The 17,256-nt window shown below is 45.3% G+C and overlaps 1 protein-coding gene across 1 annotated transcript in view; it reads right to left on the minus strand.

Annotated features, from left to right (window-relative positions):
* Nucleotides 1-478: 478 nt before the first annotated feature.
* LOC144685734 (slit homolog 3 protein-like) overlaps nt 479-17,256 on the minus strand; it is a 599,629-nt gene continuing 582,851 nt past the window's right edge. The window contains exons 34-36 of the mRNA XM_078550561.1: nt 9,029-9,314; nt 4,793-4,998; nt 479-1,757 (exon numbers count right to left, since the gene is read on the minus strand). Coding sequence (XP_078406687.1) covers nt 1,516-1,757; nt 4,793-4,998; nt 9,029-9,314 — 734 coding nt within the window. The 3' untranslated portion in view covers nt 479-1,515. The remainder of the gene's footprint in view (nt 1,758-4,792; nt 4,999-9,028; nt 9,315-17,256) is intronic.

Raw genomic sequence — 17,256 nt, forward strand, 5'->3', positions numbered from 1 at the left:
TATTGGGTATCTACAAAGGCTGTACAGTGTTCATGTTACTGGTGTGGAATTGGGTACCTGTATTGTATTTTACACTCTGATGAGGCTATTAGTGGTTAATGGGAATCTGTGATGAGCTGTACCCTATTGTCAAAGTTATTGGGTATCTGCAGTGTGGTCTACACTGTGCATGTTATTGGGTATCTGTAGTATGCTCTACACTGGTGCGTGTTATTGGGTGTCTACAATGTGCTCTACACTTTTATTGTTAACAGTGGCCTGGATTTTGGGATTAGTGGTGAAGCGATAGTACTTGTCATTGACTTTAAAAAAACCTGCCACTAAAGATCTCATGACCTCTATAGCGTGGATTTCATCTCTACCAGGATTAATTTAATTCTGGTGCCAATTCAAGAGGATTTCCAGGTGTCCAGCAACAGTGATATAAGCAAGCAGAGCAAATAGCCAATCACATTGAAGAATTCTCACAGACAGCAAATTTAGAAGTTAAAAGCACTAATTATGCTTCACTTTTAATCTTATTTTACAGAGAGTGAAATAAAGGTTGGGACGTACACATGGCAGCAAGGTGGAAGCTGAAATATAAACAAACTTCCTAAAATATTTTTAAAATATATAGAAATTTTATCATTATGGAGAAATTTGATATTCACAAATGTAAAATCTGTTTTTCAGGGCCAGAGAGGTTGTTTATCAGCGATTGTGAACTTTAAAAGCAGTTAAAACTCAAACTGAGTTTAAGGGTTTTTACAGCAAGACAAAAGTTTTCAACAGTTCAATGATTTCTCACTAATGCGGTCTGTGGGAACTTCAACAGTGCACCCTATGGAGAGGCGTAGAATCACTGACAATAACTTCTGGATTTCTGTATTTAACTGCGTGTGTGGATGCCAGAAGCTGCTGTCAGTTTCAGAGGAGTAATGTTGGTGAATGCCAACAGTTTCACCATCTTTACTACTGCAAAATCTAGGCCAGCAAGTTATTGGATATATGGAGAGTATTGATTATACTGTATTGATATTATCACAAAAATGGATCTGTTCATTTGGTACTTTAACACAGAGACCAGAGCAGGTAATGGATACTACAGTAAACCCAAGAGTCAACTGGTTTTTGGTGATGTTCCTCTTGGTTCCGATGCAGCCAGGTTTCAACTTCTTCATAAGCTCAGAAACTCTTAAGTTGGAAATTTGCCTTTGACAGTCAATATAACAGGCCCTTCAAACACCTTCACAACAACCAATTGAACAAGCTTTCCCAGAATTCCTTTGTTAGGTTAATAAAATGGTTAAAAAACATCTTGCAAAGGGAACACAGTATGATATACATACCCAGGCGAGGTGATATATTTAGTAATAACTGAAGAAAATAGTCCTTTTTTAATAATAAAAATAGGTTCTATTTGTTATCTTACAATATATTTCCATTTCTTTTGGTCCACTATGAGAGTTAAAGGGTCCAATAGTTGTCACAGGTGCGTGCTGTTGTTAAGCCTTCACTTCCTGCTTCGGGTCCCTACAAGGAACAACTCCCACAGCCGCAGTCAACAACCCGCTCCACGTCTTCCACAAACGAGGAGCCATCTGTACACTGGAAGACGTATTTCCGTCGCTTGCTACGCAGTGGCACACAGCACTCTCCATTGCTGCAGCTCCCCTTGCATTCCAGTCGGGGGACTTTAACTGTGGTCTGGCATGAGGCATAGCCTTGCTGCTTGCGGTAGACATCCCGGACCATTTCCTTTTGACAAAGGAGCTCTGCGGTACAAAAGAGAGAAGTCTGCAACTAGGTTGCATTTGTGTAGATGGTTTGGTTGACACAGATAGATTAGTGAGGCCCAGGGATCATAATCTCAAGTTAAACAAAAGCAAGAACTAGGTTAGCTGTTAGGAGGTGGTTCTTTTCCCATAGGATACTGGACCTGTGGAAAAGGCTTGGGCATCGATTGCTGATTTTGCACAAGTGAGAGCTGGGCCTGTTTCTTACTGGGGCTGAGATAACTTCATACAAAAAAGGGCAAGTTACCAGAATGATCAGAGCCAGAGAGGTCTCCTGGACTGGTTGCAATCATCTAAGGGATGGGAGAGGTGTTTTCCAGATTTTTATCCTGGTATATGTATATATATATATATATACACACACACCTGATTATATATATATATATATATAAAATTTCTAATTTATGTGCAGCTCACAACAAGCTCTGTCCCAACAGTGGCAGTGATGGATCCAACGTACGGTGACAGGATTCCACTGCTCTTGTTAGACATTTTATATGCGCTTCAGAGCAGCAGATCAGGGTTTACCCATCAAAGTGCATCAGTTCTCTGGCCTAACTTAGAAGGACGAGTCAGGAAATTCTTCAGGAGCCGCTCTGCTGGATCTCCGCACCCTGCCATGATTTCCAACAGAATTGTCAACAGGCACCATTTACCAAATATAGGCAGGCGTATGCCGTTTGCACCTTAGCGATGCCAGGTGCAAAAGTTGCTAAGTACGGTAAATCTGTCATTTAAATTTAATCCCCACATATAAGGGGGTGGGGGGGGAGGCATAGGTTTACTGGTGGTGGGAAAGTAACCCTCACTCTTTCTGGCTGAAAATTAGCCAGGGTGTTGTGCGGGTGGAACTCCTGCTCTGCGAACATGCATCATTGATTCTGCTGGAGTAGAAGATCCCAGCTGCACTCTCCTCCCTTTCAATGTTCAAGGGGGCCACTTTAAACATGGCCTGCAAGATTTCACGGTATAAGCTAAAGTTTAAATTTATGTTTCTATATATCTGTAACCATCTCACGTTGTGAATGCTAACTGAGCTCTATCTGAGTTTGGGATTTACCCACTAATGGATAAACTACAACAACCCTTTCCAAACCTCAGAGGCCATGGGATTCAAACAGAACCAAGGAGTAAGAATCATGAGGCCAGATGGAACTCTGGGCTTCATGAACTGGGCTATTAGGTCTCGTTTAAACTGTAAGGGCAGTCATTTGGAGACCCCTCATTACGACTGATACCTTTATTACATAGAATTTACAGCACAGAATGAGGCCATTTAGCCCAACATGTCTAGGCTGGGGTTTATATGCAGCATAAATGTCCTTTCATTCTACTTGATCTCATCCTATCAGCATATTCTTCTATTCCTTTGTCCTTTATGTATTTATCCATCTTCCCATTAAAAACACCTATATTATTAATCTCAACTATTCAATGTGGTAGGCACATTCCACATTCTAACTGCTCTTTGAAGTATTTCCTGAATTCCTTATTGGATTTATCAGTCACTCTTATATGTAGCCCTTTTTTTCTGGTCTTGCCTGCAAGTGGAAACATCTTCTCCACATTACTTTATCAAACTCATTTGTAATTTTAAAGACTTCTATTACGCCACCTCTCAGCCTTCTCTTTCCTACAGAAAAGAGCACCAGATTGTTCACTCTTTCCTATAGTTATAACCTCTCAGTTCTGGTACCATCCTTGTAAATATTGCCCTTTGACATATCTAAAGGGATCTGGACAAAATGAGATGAGTGACAGGTCAATTTTTATAAGAATAAATACAAGGCAAATGTCATAGAATAATGTCTGTCAGCAAAGTCAGAAACGGTGATTAAGAACTGGGCACTGCCTAATGGTACGAATTCACTGACCCTGCACTTTCAATGGGCAATCATCCTTAAAGGCAGTGCCTGGATTACAGGACTGGTCCTCCCCTTTTTTAAAGCTCTTCACAGGGATTGGGGCCCCACCAAATACCAGACCCTCTTCCCTTAATTACTGAGCCAATTTAAAGTCTAGTCAATCAAGTAATGGTTAATGACGTGAGGTTTTGGGATATATGTTTGCTGTTGCTTTGCAAATGTTAGTAATAAAAAGCTGGCATTAACATAAGATGGGGTTCAGATCAATTCACCAGGAAAGGGGGAAAATTGCGTGCCCTTCCCCGTGGTGAGTTTGGTGGCAGGGGGACATTTAATCAGGTGTGGGGGTGGCAGGTGGGGACCCTGCTACCTTCCCATCTCCGCCCCGATTAAGTCAGTGACGGGAAAGCCCGTGGACTGCTTTTCCACCTCTCTGCCAATGTGGTCCTTCAGTGGGAAATGAATGGCCACTTCAGGGGCCTCATTCCGCTTCTGCTGGTATTATCCCAGTGGTGGGTGGGGGGTTTACCATGCAGGGAGCACGACCAGCAAACACGTCAGGGTCCCGGGGCTGGGAGCTCGTTCTGAGGCGCTCATTGCCTGATCGAGGGACCTGGCTTCAGGAAGGGGGAATCCTCGGAGAGACATACCACTGCCCCTGCTGCCGACCCCCTCCCCAACGACCTCAGCCACCCCGCGATCCCCCTTCCTGCCATTACTCACCTGTGCCTGGTTCCCTACTAAGTCCAAGGCCTGGGGTGGGTGACATACCAGCAGCAGCTACCACCTCCATAAGACCATAATAAGACATAGGAGCAGAAATTAGGCCATTCGGCCCATTGAGTCTGCTCTGCCATTCAATCATAGCTGATAAGTTTCTCAACCCCATTCTCCCACCTTCTCCCCATAACCTTTGATCTCCCTGGTGGTGCTGCTGAGTAAAGAGGCGCTATAGCCTTTAACTGGGTAAAGGCCCACCTCTGGCCTGTCAAGTGCCTGATTGGCAGAAGACGAGGTGAGCCTTCTCAAGAAGAGGTGGCACGGGGTCTCGCTCACTCTCCAGCTAGTGGTCAAGACCTTCTATTGCCTCCACAAGATTCCAACCAAGATGAGCAGCTTTAAGATTCAAGACCATTTTTTTGTCCTTACCTGTTTGGCAGGTTTCTCCTGTAAAGTTGGTATCACACTCACAGTACGGCTCCCCCTGCCCAGAGATCTTACAGCGGCCGTGGTCACACTTCAGATTCTGGCAGTTGTCCATCTGCTGGCCCTTGTCACACAGCCTGCCAATATAACCTTCCTTGCATGCGCAGCGGTACGTGGAATCAGACACTATACACCTCCCATGAACGCACCTGGAAGGGGACACAAGGAGAGTTACCAATGAAAAGCAAGGATCCCTGCACAAATATCTGGCAAAATTCTCACATCTAACTAAAACTGATCTAATCAAGGGGTGATCGAGACCATAATGTTATTGAACTGACATAAAACATATGTACTGGAGATTCTCAATTGTAAGCTGGTCAGTACAGGGTGTATGGATTGTGTTGAACCATCCCAGTGAACACTGCATCAGTTATCTTAATGTCAACAGCAGGAAAAATGCTAGAATTTTTGATAAAAGATTCAGATAACAAACATCTAGAGATGAGAGTATAACTTAAAAAAACATGGATTTCTTCCTCCAAATAAAAGGTGTGGCTATGGGTACTCGCTTGGGCCCCAGTTATGCCTGTCTCTTTATGGGGTATGTGGAACATTCCTTGTTCCAGTCCTACTCCGGCCCCCTCCCACAACTCTTTCTCCGGTACATCGATGATTGCTTCGGTGCTGTTTCACGCTCTCATCTGGACCTGGAAAAATTTATTAATTTTGCTTCCAATTTCCACCCCTCCATCATTTTCATGTGGTCCATCACTGACACTTCCCTTCCCTTCCTTGACCTCTCAGTCTCAATTTCTAGTGATAGACTGTCCACCAATATTCATTACAAGACTACCGACTCCCACAGCTACCTCGACTACAGTTCCTCACACCCCGCTTCCTGTAAGGACTCCATCCCACTCTCTCAGTTCCTTCGCCTCCGTCGCATCTGTTCTGATGATGCCACTTTCAAAAACAGTTCCTCTGACATGTCTTCCTTCTTCCTTAACCGTGTCCGGCCCATCTCCTGCGCATCCGCCCTCACACCTTCCTCTCCCTCCCAGAACCATGATAGGGTCCCCCTTGTCCTTACTTATCACACCACCAGCCTCCGCATTCAATGGATCATCCTCCGCCATTTCCGTCAACTCCAGCATGATGCCACCACCAAACACATCTTCCCTTCACCCCCCCCCACCGACGGCTTTCCGCAGGGATCGTTCCCTCCGGGACACCCTGGTCCACTCCTCCATCACCCTCTACACCTCAACCCCCTCCCATGGCACCTTCCCATGCAACCGCAGAAGGTGCCAAACCTGCCCATTGACTTCCCCCCTCCTCACCGTCCAAGGGCCTAAACACTCCTTTCAAGTGAAGCAGTGCTTTACTTGTACTTCCCTCAATTTAGTCTACTGCATTCGCTGCTCCCAATGCGGTCTCCTCTACATTGGAGAGACCAAACGCAGACTGGGTGGCCGCTTTGCGGAACACCTTCGGTCTGTCCACAAGCATGACCCAGACCTCCCTGTCGCTTGCCATTTCAACACACCACCCTGCTCTCATGCCCACATGTCCGTCCTCGGCCTGCTGCAATGTTCCAGTGAAACTCAATGCAAACTGGAGGAACAGTACCTCATCTTCTGACTAGGCACTTTACAGTCTTCCAGACTTAATATTGAGTTCAACAATTTCAGATCATAAACTCTCTCCCCCATCCCCACCCCCTTACCGATTCCCCTTTTTCCAATAATTTATAATTTTTTTACAACTATATTTTTTTCTTTTCCCTCCTATTTTTAAATTTATTTCAATCTATTGTTTCATCTCCACATTTTAGCCCATTTCGATCCCTTGCCCCCACCCCACCCCACCCACACTAGGGCCATCTGCCACTAGCTTACTTCCCTTAATGTCCCCATTAGCACGTCTTTTAGATAATATCACCACCGTCAATACCCCATTTGTCCTTTTGTCTATGACATCTTTGGCAGTCTCTACTTGGCCTCCACCTATCACTGGCCCCCTATCAAGCTCTCCTGTCCACCCCCTTTTACCAACTTATATTTCATCTCATTTCTATATGTCTTAGTTCTGATGAAGGGTCATACGGACTTGAAACATCCTCTGTATCCCTCTCCGCAGATGCTGTCAGACCTGCTGAGTTTTTCCAGGTATTTTTGTTTTTGTTCTGGATTTCTAAAAGGTAGGTCACGTTTAACCAAACTTGATGAATTCTTTCATTAAATAACAGCAAATGGGGACAAGAGCAGTGCAGTGAATGTGATATATATGAACTTTCAGAAGGCCTTTGATAACATGCCATATAAGAGGCTCATGACAAAGGTCACAGCATCTAGAGCTAGGGGCAGGTAGCAGAATGGATTGAAAAAGTTACAAAACAGAAAACTGAGGAGAATTATGAAGTTTCTCAGAGCAGGGAATGGGTTGTGGTGTCTCACAAAGATCCATGCTGAGACCACAATTTATATAGCTCAGAAAATGGAGGTATGGTGTTAAAATATGCTAATGACAGGGAGCAATGCACTGAAATACAGGATGACATAAAAAAGCTTTCAAAGTCAGAGTCAGTGGATATACAGCAAATGTAATATATTGAGGCATGAGGTGGTTTACTCTGGTGACAGGAATAAGAAGGCCACTTACTACTTGGAAGATGTAGTAATTGTAGTTTTAAGGAATGTAGCGCCTGCAGCTTTAAAACTTATTGTGTTGCGTAGTATCACGTGACAGGGTGAACGAATCAGTTCCAAACGCGGGGAATCTTCCTCCCCTGTTATTTCATTTGCCTGGAAATAGAACCCGAGGCATTCCACATATTCACATCAATCCTCTATGGATGGTTCAAAGGGGTCAATCGTGCCAAAATGTGGCATATCTGGTGAGTATATCTCCCTTTTCTCCTGTTTGAACAAGATACTCACAGTCGTTGGGCAAGGGACAATGATGGATCTGATTTATCCTTGTTGCCAGTTTGTTATGGACTTGATTTTCTGAACAGGTTTCTCATTAGAAACATTGAACTTTATTTACAAGCTGCAGCAGCAGTTAAATGCTTCCATTAAGCTCCACAACTAGAGGAAGAACTCCACTCTAAGATTCCCTGCGCTTAAAGCTGATTCGTTCACACTATCACGTGATACTATACAACACAATAAGTCTTAATCCTACAGTCACTACATTCCTTAAATCTACAATTAATACAGAAGGTAAGAAATTAAATGGGATGGACGAGTTCCGTGAATACAGATATACAAATCTCTAAAAGTGGCAACGAAAGGTCCTAAAGATTTCAAAGTGCTTTGTATTCTCGAGAAATAGAGTACAAAAGCAGGAGGGTAATGTTAGTCTGTTAGACTTAGAACACTGAGCTGGTCTGGTTGCTTATTTCTGCATTCTCCTCCAGCCCTGCAACCTGCTGAGTTATCCGCGCTCCTCCAGTTTTGGCCTCTTCGGCATCCTCAGTTTTCATCACTCCACCACTGGCAGTTGTGCCTTCAGCTGCCAAGGCCTTAAGCTCTGGAATTCCCTCCCTAAACCTCTCCAGCTCTCTTTCCTCATTTAAGACATGTCTTACGACCTTTGTCTTTGACCAAGATTTTGGAGGTCAGCTGTAATATCTCCTCACATGTTGAATTTTGTTTAATAATGATAATGTTCCAATGAAATGCTTTGGGTTGTTTCGTGATGTTGAAGGCGCTACATTGTTGGTACAACAAAGGTGTTTAAGCATTGTAGAAAGTGCAGAAAAGATTTATTAGACTGTTACCAGGACTGAGAGAATGTAAATATCAGGAAAGATTGATCATGTTAAGGCTCTTCTTTCTGGAAAAGAGAAGACGCCTGCATGACTTATGCCAGAAGAATGGATGGCTCGGGGACAGTCTCATTTTCCTCTTGAAAAGGGCAAGAATCTGCCCACAGCAGATGGCGCTGTTGTCTGTCAATTTGCTTGTTCAAAAAAAAAATTGATATATAATCCCCATCTGGTGGCCAATGGTAGGAACTGCAATATCTTTTAAAAAGAAACCTTTCTGAAGTGAAAAAAATACTTGAAACTGTCCTTACACTAAGGCCTGGGAAGCTAGCATACCAGCTAATATCTTCCCTATTTCAATGGGGAATTAATCCAAACCATTGTGTTACACTAGTATCCCAACTCCCTTATGAAAAGTTACCTCTTTGCACATCTGCAATGCGTGCATAAAATATTTTACTTACTTGTTATTGGTACAGAGGTCACGGGTTTCCTGATCACACAGAGGCCCTGTCCAGCCAGCATGGCAGTCGCATGTAATGCTGGACTGATCGACGGAGTGGCACACACCATGTTTGCAGATGTTGCAGGACCTGCATCCTGGAGAGACGCCGAGGGGCATTTGTGACAAACTCCTGAAGTCTTGCAGCTCATTGTTGATTCGCACGTTGTGAATGCAGCCATGGAAGCCATTGAGATTCCGTTCAGGTCCCTGGCGGAGCCCTGCTACTCCTGAGACAGGGGGGATTCCTTTAATGACAAACAATTGGCACAATGAAAGAGGCGGAACTGAAGTCACCATTTGACCACTTTTAAACCAGATGTCATTAGTTTAGGTGTCAGCCCTGGAGCAGTGGATAACATTATCAAGTTTGAGCCTGGAGAGCATGGGTTCAAATCCCTCACCAGAGACTTCAGCACATAATCCAGGCTGGCACTTCAGTGCCGTGTTGAGGGAGTGCCACTCTGTCAGAGGTGTGTGTTTCTGAGGAGACGTTAAGTTCTCTCACGTGGACTTCTCCAAAAGGAGCAGGAGAATTGTCCCCGGTGCCCTGGTCAATATCCATCAGCATTAAAAACAAATTACCCACTTGTTCCCTACATTAAGACAGTGATTACACTTCAAAAGTACTTGATTGGCTATAAAGTGCTTTGGGATGTCCTGAGGTCATGAATAGAATAAATAAATACAAGCTCTTTCTTTCTTGAGTGAGACTGTCCAGTTTGGAAGTGGGCAGACAATAATTATACGATTTGAAACAAAGGTGTGGAAAGTGCTATTTTTAAATCTCAACAATAAAACTGGCCAATGGACAAAAAGAAAGGCCAATTGTACTGGTGAAAAACAGACCACTCACTCTTGTGTAGGTGAAATGAACTCTTGTCGTACTGGGTCACATATGAACAGGCCATTGTTTGCTGCACAACTGGATGGTTACGTGCAAGATTTTACCTGCTTTCCTGGAGCAGAATCAGCACCAGTCAGATCCATTATAGGTAAAGAAGGAAAAGCAAAATGAGAAGGCTATAAGAGCAATGCCGAGGAAGAAAGATCAGTATAGACAGGCTGTTATTGTGCTGTAGATTGTGTGTAAAGGATGAAAGAAGTGGCTGCAAGTTAGTTTCGGAACAGCAGGTTTCTGAACAGAAGCTTGAGAACACACTGAGCAATGAATGAGTGAGCAATGGACAATGAATGAGAGGGCATTGGACAAAGAATGAACACATACTGAGTAGTAAATGAGAACACATTGAGCAAAGAATAAGAACACAATGAGCTATGAATGAGAACAAACTGAGCAGCGGATGAGAACACACAGAGTGGATGAGAACACCACTGAGCAGTGGATGAGAACACACTGAGCAGTGGATGAGAACACACTGAGCAGCGGATGAGAACACACTGAGCAGCGGATGAGAACACACTGAGCAGCCAATGAGAACACACTGAACAGCCAATGAGAACACACTGAGCAGCCAATGAGAACACACTGAGCAGCGGATGAGAACAAACTGAGCAGTGGATGAGAACACACTGAGCAGCCAATGAGAACAAACTGAGTAGTGGATGAGAACACACTGAGCAGTGGATGAGAGCACACTGAGCAGTGGATGAGAACACACTGAGCAGCGGATGAGAACACACTGAGCAGTGGATGAGAACACACTGAGCAGCCAATGAGAACACACTGAGCAGTGGATGAGAACACACTGAGCAGTGGATGAGAACACACTGAGCAGTGGATGAGAACACACTGAGCAGCGGATGAGAACACACTGAGCAGCCAATGAGAACACACTGAGCAGCCAATGAGAACACACTGAGCAGCGGATGAGAACACACTGAGCAGCCAATGAGAACACACTGAGCAGCGGATGAGAACACACTGAGCAGCGGATGAGAACACACTGAGCAGCGGATGAGAACACACTGAGCAGCGGATGAGAACACACTGAGCAGCCAATGAGAACAAACTGAGCAGCCAATGAGAACAAACTGAGCAGCCAATGAGAACACACTGAGCAGCCAATGAGAACACACTGAGCAGCGGATGAGAACACACTGAGTAGCCAATGAGAACACACTGAGCAGTGGATGAGAACACACTGAGCAGCGGATGAGAACACACTGAGCAGCGGATGAGAACACACTGAGCAGCGGATGAGAACACACTGAGCAGCCAATGAGAACAAACTGAGCAGCCAATGAGAACAAACTGAGCAGCCAATGAGAACAAACTGAGCAGCCAATGAGAACAAACTGAGCAGCCAATGAGAACACACTGAGCAGCCAATGAGAACACACTGAGCAGCGGATGAGAACACACTGAGTAGCCAATGAGAACAAACTGAGCAGCCAATGAGAACACACTGAGCAGCCAATGAGAACACACTGAGCAGCCAATGAGAACACACTGAACAGTGGATGAGAACACACTGAGCAGCGGATGAGAACACACTGAGCAGCCAATGAGAACAAACTGAGCAGCCAATGAGAACGAACTGAGCAGCCAATGAGAACACACTGAGCAGTGGATGAGAACACTGAGTAGCCAATGAGAACAAACTGAGCAGCCAATGAGAACACACTGAGCAGCCAATGAGAACACACTGAGCAGCCAATGAGAACACACTGAGCAGCGGATGAGAACACACTGAGCAGTGGATGAGAACGCACTGAGCAGCCAGTGAGAACAAACTGAGCAGCCAATGAGAACACACTGAGCAGCGGATGAGAACACACTGAGCAGCCAATGAGAACAAACTGAGCAGCCGATGAGAACACACTGAGCAGTGGATGAGAACACACTGAGCAGCCAATGAGAACAAACTGAACAGTGGATGAGAACACACTGAGCAGCGGATGAGAACACACTGAGCAGCCAATGAGAACAAACTGAGCAGCCAATGAGAACGAACTGAGCAGCCAATGAGAACACACTGAGCAGTGGATGAGAACACTGAGTAGCCAATGAGAACAAACTGAGCAGCCAATGAGAACACACTGAGCAGCCAATGAGAACACACTGAGCAGCGGATGAGAACACACTGAGCAGCGGATGAGAACACACTGAGCAGCCAATGAGAACAAACTGAGCAGCCGATGAGAACACACTGAGCAGTGGATGAGAACACACTGAGCAGCCAATGAGAACAAACTGAGCAGCCAATGAGAACACGCTGAGCAGCCAATGAGAACACACTGAGCAGCCAATGAGAACACACTGAGCAGCCAATGAGAACACACTGAGCAGCCAATGAGAACACACTGAGCAGCGGATGAGAACACACTGAGCAGCCGATGAGAACAAACTGAGCAGCCAATGAGAACACACTGAGCAGCGGATGAGAACACACTGAGCAGCGGATGAGAACGCACTGAGCAGCGGATGAGAACACCTGAGGAGTGGATGAGAACACACTGAGCAGTGGATGAGAACACACTGAGCAGCGGATGAGAACACACTGAGCTGTGGATGAGAACACACTGAGCAGTGGATGAGAACACACTGAGCAGCCAATGAGAACACACTGAGCAGCGGATGAGAACACATTGAACTATGAATGAGAACACACTGAGCAGCGGATGAGAACACATTGAACTATGAATGAGAACACACTGAGCAGTGGATGAGAACACACTGAGCTGTGGATGAGAACACACTGAGCTGTGGATGAGAACACACTGATCAGCGGATGAGAACACACTGAGCAGTGGATGAGAACACACTGAGCAGTGGATGAGAACACACTGATCAGCGGATGAGAACACACTGAGCAGTGGATGAGAACACACTGAGCAGTGGATGAGAACACACTGAGCAGTGGATGAGAACACACTGAGCAGTGGATGAGAACACACTGAGCAGTGGATGAGAACGCACTGAGCAGTGGATGAGAACGCACTGAGCTATGAATGAGAACAAACTGAGCAGTGGATGAGAACAAACTGAGCAGCGGATGAGAACACACTGTGCAGCGGATGAGAACACACTGAGCTATGAATGAGAACAAACTGAGCAGTGGATGAGAACACACCGAGCTATGAATGAGAACAAACTGAGCAGTGGATGAGAACACACCGAGCTGTGGATGAGAACACACTTAGCAGCAGATGAGAACACACTGAGCAGTGGATGAGAAGCTCGCACTCTCAGGGGCTGGGGGCCCTTGAGGCACTTGCTCAGACAGCAGTGCCAAGAGAGAGCAGAGGAGGTCAATGCCTCCAAAGACATGGGTGCAGTGCAGGAAGCAGCACAATGCTCTCACATGAGTGTTCATGGTCAGCAAAAGCATCTTCAAATGTCATATCCAACTGCACTAATGGCCTCAGCCACTGTTCAAATCACCACACATTATCACTCAGCAACAATGTCTATCAACCAGGATTCAAACGTTGCACGTCACACTCAAGCACTACTGCAAGCCTCACACCCACATCTCAAAGTTTACACACACTGGCTGCTATTCAACCATGACAGCCACATCAGTCAAACAGATTGCACCACATTCACTGATACATTTCCCTTTCTCTTGCAGGACTAGGGATGTTAGGCGGGGGGCGGGGGGGGAGGTGGAGGCACATCATGAGGCAGCAGGAGCTAACAGAAGTAGGAGAGATGTGCCTGTATGTTCTAATCCCCATGGAGGAGATGGTGCTGCTCATTACAGGAAGCATTTCTGCTGAGGCTGCATCTGGTATCTCTGCTGGATCCACCGAAGATGATAATGTCCTCATAAATCACTTTTTCACATCCCACTTCCCCTATGTCACATAGTCTCTTCTGACTTCCAGCTGCAGTTGGTGTAAGCATGCACTGCTTACTGTTTCCAGCCCTACCTTTGTGGCTTTTTTCCTTTCAGATAATGAAGAACTACAACAGCCCAGGCAGTGGAGCTAAAGCAGGAAGACAGGGAAGATGAAGACATATGGTCACTTGCTCTCAAACTTGCAGCTACCCAGCTCAGATACTGACACTGCATGTGATTCAAAGCATAGCATAGAGGTAGGATCTACACAAGGTGAGATACCGGGCACAAGTGTGCTGCAAGCAGGGCAAGGGGGAAAGGATAGCGCAGGTGCCATCTTGCTGGAGGTTGAAGTCACACACAAATTGAGCTGCAGAGGACTCAGATGAGGAATTTGATGGGCCGGTCAAGAGCAGAAGTTGGGTGTACATAATTGTAGTAATCTGCTATGTAATATACCTTTAAGACGAGTATTGTAAGGTAAGGTCACATGATCTTAATACCCAGAGTGTTAAGTAGCGAGGGCTACCTCTGTGTCAGGAGTCTTGAGTTAGTCATTGATGAGTGAAGACAGAGTTTTAAGTTGTGAGCACACAAGTGTAGCTGCAGAGATTAGTTTGTAAATAAACAGCATGTGTTTATTTTATGTGATCTTCTGATGTTCTCTGTCTCTGTACCAGCCCGGTCACCCTGATACAAGCGTGCAACCCGGATCCTTTAGCCCCAACAAACCCAAGGACACTGGACCCAACAACAATGAAACATTGATTCATGGGAAAGCCTATCAGAAAGCCTATGTTTAATGTAAAGAAGTATGAAGGAATCTGGCACTAACTTGGCACTGGGCTTTACACAGAGTTTGGTGGCCATTATCTCCAATATGGAATGGGTGGCTTCCTCCGGCAGCAACCTGTGGAACCAACCATGATGAGTGTCTGATGGCTGGTGTCTCAGCTTCCATTGCAGCACAAGCAGCATCCGTCTGCCATCTCAATGCTGCAATGAAGCTGTGAAAGGTCCCGTGCAAGCTCATACTGCTGCCATTATGGGTTTCAAAGACACTATCCAAAGAGCATGGTACTAATTTGCTCTCTAACAGAGCACAACGATTGCTGAGGCAGAAGTCTGGATGAGTGACAGTGGCTCCAAGGAGGACAAATCCAAAACTGGTAGGATTGCAGTAACAGAAGAAATAAACCAGGAACTAAAAAATTAAATGATACTTGTAAGAAGGCTGATAAAGGGTTCGTCATGCTACTTGATGTCTTGTGAGGGGTGAAGACAGAGCATGAGCACAAAGCTCCAAAACGACAATGTGTGTCAAATCAGCATTGTACACAGATTGATGTCATGTCCAGCCAGCTCTGCATGTTCTGCATGCATTAAAACCCCTTTAGAAATATGGTGTCTGGCGCATTTCACGTTGGAATTATGTGCACACAACTTGGATGCCATTTTTGACAACTAAGGGCTTCAAAACTCTCAAAAACCAGAGGTTACTTTGCCCAATTTAGCCCCAAATGAATGAGAAAACTTTAGGCAGTGAACAAGAACATACTGAGCAATGAAGGAAACAATGACTTATGTTTATATAGCATCTTTAACATGATAAGAAGTCCAAAGGTGCCTCATCGGTGCATTATAAAGCAAAATTTGACACCGAGGAACTATATTCGGCAGATGACCAAGAGCTTGGTCGTTTAGGCAGGTTTTAACCAGTGTCTTAAAGGAGGAAAGAGTGATAGAAAGGCAGTGCAGTTTAAGGAAGGGAGTTCCAGAGCTTAGGGCCGAGGCAACTGAAAGCACAGCCAGCAATGGTGGAGCAATTAAAATCAGAGACGTTCAGGGGGCCAGAACTGGATGAAGGCAGATACCTCAGACGGTTGTGGGGCTGGGGGAGATTACAGAGATATGGAGGGGGAAGGCCAAGGAGAGATGAAATGTTCATATGTTCGTATGTAATAAGGGTTTCAGCAGCAGATGAGATGAGACAGAGACGGAGCTGGGCAATGTTACGGAGGTGGAAATAGGCAGTCTTAGTGATGGCTCGAATATGAGCTCAGAAGGTCATCTTTGGGTCAAATGCCAAACTTGCAAACAGACTGGTTTAGTTTCAGACAATTGCCAGGGACAGAAATGGAGTCAGTTGCTAGGGAATGGAGTTTGTAGTGGGGACCAAAGATAATGGCTTCAGTCATCCTAATGTTTAACTGGAGGAAAGTTCTACTCATCCAGTGCTGGACATTGGGTAAGCAGTCTGATAATACAGCACCAGTGGAGTAGACGAGAGAGATGGTGATGTGGTAGAGCTGAGTGTCATCAGCATGCATGTGAAAACTAAAGCACAGCATTTCAGAAGTTGTCGCCGAAGGGCAGCATGTAGATGAGAAACAGGAGGGGCCAAGGATAGATTCCTAGGGGACAGCAGAGATAATGGTGCAGCAGGAAAAGGAGCCATTGCAGGTGATGAGAGATAAGAATGGAACCAGGTGACAGCAGTCCCACCAACTGGACGACAGCGGAGAGGACCCGTGTCAAAGGCTGCAGACAGGTTGAGAAGGACAAGGAGGTAAAGTTTACCTTTGTCACAGTCACACAGAATGTCATTTGTGAACTTGATAAGAACAGTTTCGGTACTGTGGCGGGGTGGAAGCCTGATTGGAGGGAATTAAATATGGAGTACTGGGAAAGATGGGCGTGGATTTGGTGGCAAAACACATTCAAGGACCTGAGAGGAAGTTGGAGATGAGGCCACAGTTTACAGGGATGGTGGGGTCAAGTGTTTTTTTTTGAGAGGTGTGATGACTGCAGATTTAAAGCAGAGTGGGACAGCACCTGAAGAGGGAGAGCTGTTAACAATATCAGCTAACATGGGTAAAAGCAAAAGACTGCGGATGCTGTAAATCTGAAATAAAAACAGAAAATGCTGGAAAAACTCAGCAGATTTGACAGCATCCGTGGAGAGAGAAACAGAGTTAACATTTCAAGTCCTTCTTTAGCAAGAGTCATACAGACTCGAAACATTAACTCTGTTTCTCTCTCCACAGATCTGCTGAGTTTTTTTTCCAGATTTTATGTTTTTATTTCAGGTAACATGGGGACTGGGAAGGAAAGTTGTTTGTTCAGCAGTTTAGGGTTGTGGGAGCAGGAAGTGGGTCTCATGGGCAAGATGCCCTTGAGGAGACGGGAGGGAAACTAGAGAAAAATGCAAATTCAGGCCAGGGTAGGGGATAACTCTAGAGGAAGTGTGATCTGGTGTACTAGTGGGAGGGAGGGAGTGGTAGAGGCAGCTGATCGGATGGTCTTTATTTTAGTGGCAAACAGGCCATGAATATGAGCTCCTTACACTTACTGTTGGAGGTGAGGGTGAAGGAAACAGGTTTAAGATGATGATTTTCAGTAGAGGAAAAAAATGGAGAGTATTTTTGCATTCCAGGAACAG

The sequence above is a fragment of the Cetorhinus maximus genome, chromosome 10 (genome assembly GCF_964194155.1).
Source record: "Cetorhinus maximus chromosome 10, sCetMax3.hap1.1, whole genome shotgun sequence".
In the NCBI taxonomy this organism is placed as follows: Eukaryota; Metazoa; Chordata; class Chondrichthyes; order Lamniformes; family Cetorhinidae; genus Cetorhinus; species Cetorhinus maximus.